At 36.8% G+C, this 8,442-nt stretch overlaps 1 protein-coding gene and 1 non-coding gene across 2 annotated transcripts; one reads left to right on the forward strand and one right to left on the reverse strand.

The window, feature by feature from the left end:
* Window positions 1-4,634: 4,634 nt before the first annotated feature.
* On the reverse strand, window positions 4,635-6,354 carry LOC138898727 (uncharacterized). The gene is made up of 3 exons (XM_070184822.1): window positions 5,977-6,354; window positions 5,603-5,666; window positions 4,635-5,500 (listed from the first exon to the last, which is right to left on the reverse strand). The coding sequence occupies exons 1-3, from the start codon at window positions 6,352-6,354 to the stop codon at window positions 4,635-4,637; spliced, it is 1,308 nt and encodes a 435-aa protein (XP_070040923.1).
* LOC117273171 (small nucleolar RNA R71) lies at window positions 6,200-6,306 on the forward strand. Its single transcript, XR_004503132.1, has one exon. It is a non-coding gene; the product is annotated as a small nucleolar RNA R71 (small nucleolar RNA).
* Window positions 6,355-8,442: the final 2,088 nt, after the last annotated feature.

An 8,442-nucleotide genomic window follows, 5' to 3' on the forward strand; every position in this document is an offset into this window, starting at 1 on the left:
TCCTCAAGAATTAACTCACGTAGCCCATCCGCATTAGGCACACAAATACAACTTTGCATCCTCAATACCCCACCATCCCCAATAGTAACATCTCTGGCATCATTGTGCTGAACCGTGTCCTTAAGGACAAGCAAATGAGGGTCATCATACTGGCGCTCTCTCATGCGGTCATATAAAGAAGACCGAGAAACCACACAAGCCAAAACTCTGCTCGGCTCGGAAACATCCAATCTGATAAACTGGTTGGCCAAGGCTTGATCATCCAAGGCTAAAGGTATGTGACGAGCTCAAAACACACACCTAAATATGCTCTCTAGTCAAAGATAGTATAGAAAATTATCGTATCCACAGGGATTGGAGTTAAATAGTATTTTCGTAGCTTGTAGATAGATTGTTATCCAAGATGATCAACAATTGAGATTATATGATTAAGAACTAAAATTAACTAAGACTCTAGATCTAATTGACTAATGATAATTGAACAAAATTAAGCAAAGAAGATATCAATAGGAGAAAATAGGGTTTAATTAGATAGGTGCAAGATAATTGTCTGGGATTTAACTCTCGTTAATTCACTTCTAATATTCAAGTGAGTCTCTCGAATTCACTCAATTATTAGTTCAAACGTTTAGTAGAATCTTCTCTCTCGACTAAGTCTTAACCTCACAATATGAACCAATTTATGCTCGGTGAAGATATGCACGAATTTGTAGTGGACTGGTCTTTAGGAGAACCTCTTTCGATTATCCTCCTACCTAGGTCTAAACAATAATTCAACTAGCATCTTTCGATTATTAAGAAGAATCAATGAAGATGATGCAAAAATATCACAAGTTATGCCTCTCTCGATTACATGAACATGTGAAGATAGATGCAATAATTAAATCACCCCAAAACAATTCAATAAATAAAAACTAGAGTTAATATCCACAAACAATCATCAAAACAACAAATCCATCCATCCTTAAAGAGAACTACTCCATAGATATGGAGTAATTCATCACAAATATAAGATAGAATAGCTTGGTAGACCCTTGTACTTGTCCCGGTTTGTCATCCCAGTCCCTATACTCTATAGTTTGTCAAGTCAATACTTGTACTTGTTCGAATTCTATATATAAAACCCTTATGACCTTTGAATAACACTATAAAGCTGACTTGGCTTCAGTGCATGACTCACACGCCTTTTAGGGGTGTGAGGCCTATTAGAAAGCCATAGCAGTAACATTTCCCATTATTTAACCGTCTTCTTCTTCATTCTCCATTGTTGAACCTAGTTGGAACTCTCTTGGGTATTTAACAAAAGCATCTCTCTTATTTCCCTTTATTTTTTCAGATTTTTCGTCCTTCTCCCTGATAAAATTACGCCTTTATAGGACTCCATAAACAAAGAAACAAAAAAACCTAATTTTTTATCTGAAAAAGCATCTAAGATTAACCTTATATCTTCCCCAAAAAATTCTATAATATAATGATATAACCTGGTGGACCGCGGCCCAGAATAAAATCCAACATACTTCACAAAAACAAATCAGAAGAATAATTTAAGATTTTACCCAAAAAAAAAAACCTAAATCGAAATGGAATAAACTATATGCATAACACTATAACAAAGGGATTTATACTTCAAATAGTAAGCAAAAAAAGAAAAACGAAAAACAAATATTTAGGCATACTCAAAAGCATTAATTACCGACCTAACCCAGTCATCAACTAATAAATGAACCAAAAATGAAATTAAAAAAAGAGATTAAAAAATTGAGTTAAGAAGAGATGACAGTACTTACCACAGAACGACGGAAGAAAGGCACGAAACAATGAGCAGAAATTCAATGAAAAAAGACGAAGGAGAGATAGCACAGAGAAGATTATGAAGGAGAAACAAACAATGATAGAGAAACAGTTTGTGTAAAATAAGGAAAATACGATTTTTCTTTTGGGGGGGGGGGGGGTTAAATTTAATTTTTGACTTATTATTTAGTATGTGGCATTAATAATGAAGTGGAGTCCTAAATGAAAGCAATTGTGTTACACACACATTGACCTCTTCGAAAAAAGGGTTTAATATATAGATTTTGAATAAGTATAAGTCTTAACCCGACAAACTATAAAATATAGGAACTGGGATGACAAATCGGGATAAGTACAAGAGTCAATTAGGATATTCTGCCCAAATATAAAGAAAAGCACCAAATGATCCAAACTCTTATCTTGAGTAAGGATTGAATGATGAATTCCTTGTGATTTGGCTTCTCCATCTTCTCTCTAGACTCCTTAGGTCTTAGATGTGTCAAAAGTCCAGAAAACACCATTTTTCATGTATTTATACTAAGTAAAGTGGGGCCAAAATGAAATCACCCTTTCCTAGCCGAAATAGGAAAACATGCAAACTTATTGTATTTCTTGCGTCGCACTGTGCGTAGCAGGTGGCGTAGCATTAGTGTTTTTTCCTGACAAATCCCAAAAACCAAGTCTCTGAAGTTTGCTATTTTCTGACAGATTTTTACACTGATGCGTTGCGCTGTGCGTCGCCTAGTGCGCCGCACCAGTGCGTGTTTTCGGCAGATTATTCTTTCTTGAATTCTGACGGCCAGAAGTGATCCTCGACCCCTGAACACGATTCCGGCTTATTCCTTTGGGCTTTTACTCAGACTTCAAAGCTCCAATTAGCTCGAATTAGTTCCATAACATCTACATAGATCGAAATCACTCCTACAAGGCATAAAACACATAATTAGTGCAAAACACTAGCAATTAACGCTCAAACTCAATTAAAGTGCAGTAAATTGGAATGTAATAAGCTACTAAAACACAAGATTATAGCCTACCATCAACACCCCACACTTAAACCATTACTCGTTCTCGAGCAATCACACCACACTTTATATAGACACAACCTTACTAAGCAACTCTCCTAACTCATTACACGAAGAATATTTAAAATAGACTAAGCACAATAGTATAATATCTTCACCTCAAGAATTGACTCAAAAGCACCATGCATTATTTACATCTCACTCACTTACTCTAATATAGAGATCAACAACATTGTCTTTTCTTCATGAATCAAGTGCCCTCACAATAATAGAGAGAAATTCACACACAATAAAAGTTAAGAATAATTAGGAACTCAAGATCGAAAAAATTTAGTCACTCTCAGAAACAACATTCATATGCCACAAAATATGCACAATATGCTTGCCCGTAGTGTACTACTCAACTAATCGAGCCCATTCAGTCAAGGATCAAATAGGACTTTTATTGGTTGTAATGTACGCTGCGGGACGGGTAGGATACATTTAGATATAAGAGTGACTACACCTCCCTAAGCACTTTAATACATACATTTCATTGTTAGAAACCCCACACTTATGTCAAACCATAACTCTGCCTTCATATCAATATACATTAACTCCCCACTTATTTAAGCACAATTACATCATAAGTAACCACTATCAAGGAATATTATTCACAACCGTACAACTAATCTCTTTCTTTATTTTTTTTCAATTAAAGTGGCTCTTACTTTTTCAAAACAGTGCACCTTTTTCCTTATTTCAATAGTTCCACTCGAAAGCCCAACCAACACCCCACACTTTAATTTTTACAAAGTTCATACCAAATTCAAGTGCACACAAGAGGTAAATGATTCAAATAGATGGTCAATTCAAACAAATAGGTAAGGCTTGTAATGTGGTTGCCAAAAGAAACAGGATTACAGGCTCAACGGGGTTAACTAAGATACATAACAACTAGGTGGGTAAAAGCATATAACTGGCTCAACAAAGAAATGCATATATCATTGCCTAGACTGAACAAAACTACTATTTCGCTTTGCAAACATACGGGGGAAGTTCTAGACATCAAAAGCAATGTACAGAATAACACAAAAACCTCACACACACATAACTCACTCAATATTGGATGATCAAGACTCTCTAGTCAAAGCAGTTAAGAAAAGTTAAACTTATACAATTTAAGGTACTTATCCAAGAGTTAAAAACTGAGCCTAAGCATCACAACTAAAGCACTCACTATTCTCAAGGAATAATAAAGTCAAAATACATTGCTTCCAATTCAAATCATAGCACAAGGTTTCCTACTTCAAAAACAAAAACTAACTACACCTGGTTCAAACAAAATCCTTGAAAAAGAACCGCGGCACAAAGAAAAATCGAGGGGGAATTATTACACTACGTAACAAAATAAATTTTTTTTGTCTTTTTCTTTCGACTTAGATCCCTCAAAAAACTTGTCGAATGATATCCATCATCGAAAAAAGTCGAAAATTTTAAAATAAAAAAAAATTAATTTTACAAAACAAAAACTAAAACTAACATACATACAACATATAATTATCCCCCTAACCCACACTTTAAGTTGTGGCATGTCCCTATGACACACAATGAAAAAGCATAAGGTAGAGGAAACTTCTCTGAATATTTAGTCAGGGTCTAAGTTGAAGTCGGGCTCCATTCCACGCGCCCGAACCAGTGCAGACAGCTTCTTCTCAGCCTTTTTGGGGTACACCCCACACTTATCTTTTCCACTCGTTGTAGCCTTTTCTTTCGAACTCTTCACTTTCCATTCAACACTTGCAGTTGGCTTCTCTTTTTTAACCCCTGTTTCTACATTCATCTAAAAAGTTTAGTCTCCTCCCCCACTCTAAGCATGAGTTTTCTATCATGTATGTCTAATATTTCTCTACCCGTTGCTAAGAATGGTCTTCCTAAAATGAGAGGGACCTCCTTATTCTCCTCCATATTTACTACAATAAATTTCATAGGAAATACAAACTTATCTACCCGCACTAAAATATTTTCCACTACCCCCTCGGGTATCAGAGTTGTTTGGTCAGCGAGCTGCAAAGATATTGGTACCGACCTTATCTCTCCAGTCTCACTCTTCAATTTCCTGTAAATAGACAAAGGCATTAAATTAATTGAGCCACCAGAATCACATAAAGATTTATCAAATTTAATAGAGCCTAAGGAGCAAGGTATAGTAAAACTCCCTGGATCTCCACATTTTTGTGGGAGTTTATTTTGCAAGATAGCACTGCAATGCTCTGTGAGTTTGACCACTGATGTCTCCTCGACCTTCCTTTTCTTTGTAAGGATATCCTTCAAGAATTTTGCATAAGATGGCATTTGGGAGAGCACCTCTGTGAATGGAAAGTTTTCATTAACCTGTCTCAACATACTTAGGAACCTCTCAAATTGTTCATCCAGATTCTCTCTATAAAGCTTTTGGGGAAAAGGTAAAGCAGGAATGTGCTTGCTCTCTTTATTAGATTCACCCCTTCTCGAAGTGTCCTCCTTCTTCTTCTTGTCAGCTCCCTTCTTTCCTGTCTTCTTTTTATCAACTTCACTTTTCAGCTGCTCCCCAATTTCTTTTTCAGGCACACTCTCTTTTTGGACCGAAGTGGGATCTTCCAACACTTGCCTACTTCTCAGAGTTACAGCATTTACAGTTTCTTTGGGGTTCCTTTCAGTGTCAGCTGGTAAAGTACATGGGACCCTCTCAGACAATATGGTGGTAATTTGTCCCACTTGTTTCTCCAAATTTCACAACCATGTGCCAAGTTCTTTGATAGTGGCACCATGAGCATCTAATATCTCATCTGTCTTGACAATGAAGGACTTCATTAGATCTTCTAACTCAGACTGAATTGATTGTTAAGGGTGAAACTGCTGCCTTTACTGATTTTGGAAAACAGGCGCCTTTTGTCCCTGAGGTCTGGCATTATTTTATTGCCATGCATTTGATGTACCTCCTGGTGAACTCCATGAAATATCGGGGTGCCTCTGATCCATTTCATTAAAGTTGTAATTTCCAACAGCATTAACTTCCTCAGTTGAGGCTTGACACTCATGAGTAGGGTATCCTCTTCCACAAATATCACATGTTGCATGAGGAATGTATTGAGGCTAAGGTCAGCTTTCTTATCTCCTTCGCCATAGCATCAAGCTATACCTGCACATATGTGTTAGCATCAACCGGGTGAACACCATTCGCCCGTCTTCTTTCAGCACTTGTAGAGGGCCACTGATTTGCATCTTCAGATAATTCATCGAGAATAGTGACTATCTCCTCTGGTGTCTTCTTCATTAATAGACCTCCAGCTGCATTGCTCAACGTTCTGCGTGAGGCCGGTGTCAACCCATCCCAAAAATCCTGAAGTTGCATCCAGAGTTCAATACCACTGTGTTGACACTTTCTGACTATCTCTTTAAACCTCTCCCAAGCTTCAAAAACTGTTTCATTATCCTTGTGGCAGAAGTTATGGATCTCTCTTCTAAATGTGCCTGTTTTAGCTAAGGAGAAATATTTGTCAAGAAATTTTCTGGTCATCTCCTCCCATATTCGAATTGATCCTTAAGGCAAGCTCTGAACCCACTGCTTCGCATCATCTTTCAGTGTGAAGAGGAATGCCCTTAGATAAACTGCATCTTGTGAAACACCATTATATTGAAAGGTGTTGATGATCTCCTCGAAGTTTATTAGATGATTGTTTGGATCTTTGTTCATCTTTCCTCTGAAGACACAACAGTTTTGCAGAGTTTGAAGCAACCCTGGATTCAATTCGAAATTGTTTGCTGCAACTGGAGATGGTCGAATGCTTGTCAAACCTTGGTTGTAGACCGATCTAGAGTAATCACCAAGTGGTCTCCCAAGCACGGGAGCTATGTTTCTAAACTGGCCTGCACTCACGGGTTGATTATGATTAAGTCTATGACCCCTTCTTCATAAATACGTTGTGCATCTCTGAAACCTGCTTATTCAGCATCTCGTGCCACTTTTTCTCTTTGTTGGGCTGCCTCTCTCACAGCCAGGTACACATTATCTTCACCTTTTTCGGCCATATCTTTGGTTGAGGATTGCCCAACCTTTTCTAACGTCTCTGTGACATTTATTTCCTTCTTCAGTTGTTGTAGTTATTTTTCTATTTCTGGCTCGTATGGTAGCAATTCTTTCCCAGAAGATCGAGTCATGCACCAAACTAACCTGTAACCTGTGCACAGTCAAAGAACACCAACCGTAAAAAGGGAAAAAAAATAAAAGAAAAAGAAACAATTCCTGAATATTGTATCCACAGGGATTGGAATGAAACAGTATTTTCGTAGCTTGTAGCTAGATTGCTATCCAAGATAATCAACAATTGAGATTATATGATTAAGAACTAAAATTAACTAAGACTCTAGATCTAATTGACTAATGACAATTGAACAAAATTAATCAAAGAAGATATCAATAGGAGAAAATAGGGGTTGATTGGATAGGTGCAAGATAATTGTCTGGGATTTAACTCTCATTAATTCACTTCTTGTTACACCCCATGTTTTCGTACGTGGAAGTACGCCATAAGTAAATTAATGTAAGCTCGGAAATGAGATGTTACATTTCGCATTTGCGTACGTTAAAGTTTCGTCGTAAGTTAATCGGCATAAGTTCGGGAATGAGATTATTTTGGGATTATAAGTATTATGCTATTTCAAACAAGTGATAAGTACATTTGCGAAGGTGAGAGGGTAAGTGAATCGAAGAAAACGAGTTTCGTCGAAGTTTGACAATTTGGGATAAAATACGGTCTGAACTATAATACCCGGTATTTATGGACTAGTACCATACAAGGTACCACATAACCATGATAGTAAGGTGTACAAAGTGTGTTAAAAGTGAGTAGTATTTTAAGTAATTTGAGATAATTCCTAATTATGTGAATAATTGGGTAATTATTGATTAATGGGGGATTAACAAATTAATTAAAAATTAAGTGGATAACTACTGGGTGGGAAATTTCCCCAACATGGCAGCCACATACATAAGCCATTAAATGACTCTTGAATAACTTTGCAAGGTGGCAATCCTTAAAGAAGTGATTGAAGAATAACTTCTTAAATTCAAGATTTGGATTATTCACAACGATATGGAATTCACAAAAAGCCATAAAGACTCTCAACGTGATTGCTTCAGTAAGTAACAAGTTTGTGATCAAATTCACAAAGTGATCATACGGAATTTCTACAAAAATTCATACGAGATTTCATAAGGTAATAGCAACGGGATTTTGTGATTCAAAGGGAATACGGTACAATCTTTCACAAGAATATCATACGGATATTTTCCTAATTCGATCCGTCGTTACGTGTTCTTCGCAAAAGATGTGGGTTATAGGGATTGTCAAGAGAATCGGTTCATGTATGTTAAGGATGTCCCTTCTTTACTTTTGGCATGATCTATACGAGACGAACGAAACGAGCAAATGAACAACTTCCATAAATGAATCTATTCATAGAAGTATTAGAGGTGCCTGTGTTCTTGCATTCCCATGTGTCTTATTATTCTATCATCTGTTCATGGGTCTTAGAAAATACGTAAGTTGATAAAGTTTATTTCATGACATTAATCAGAGGCATAATGGTCTTGTGATGTTTCGAG

The sequence above is a fragment of the Nicotiana tomentosiformis genome, chromosome 9 (genome assembly GCF_000390325.3).
Source record: "Nicotiana tomentosiformis chromosome 9, ASM39032v3, whole genome shotgun sequence".
Lineage (NCBI taxonomy): Eukaryota > Viridiplantae > Streptophyta > Magnoliopsida > Solanales > Solanaceae > Nicotiana > Nicotiana tomentosiformis.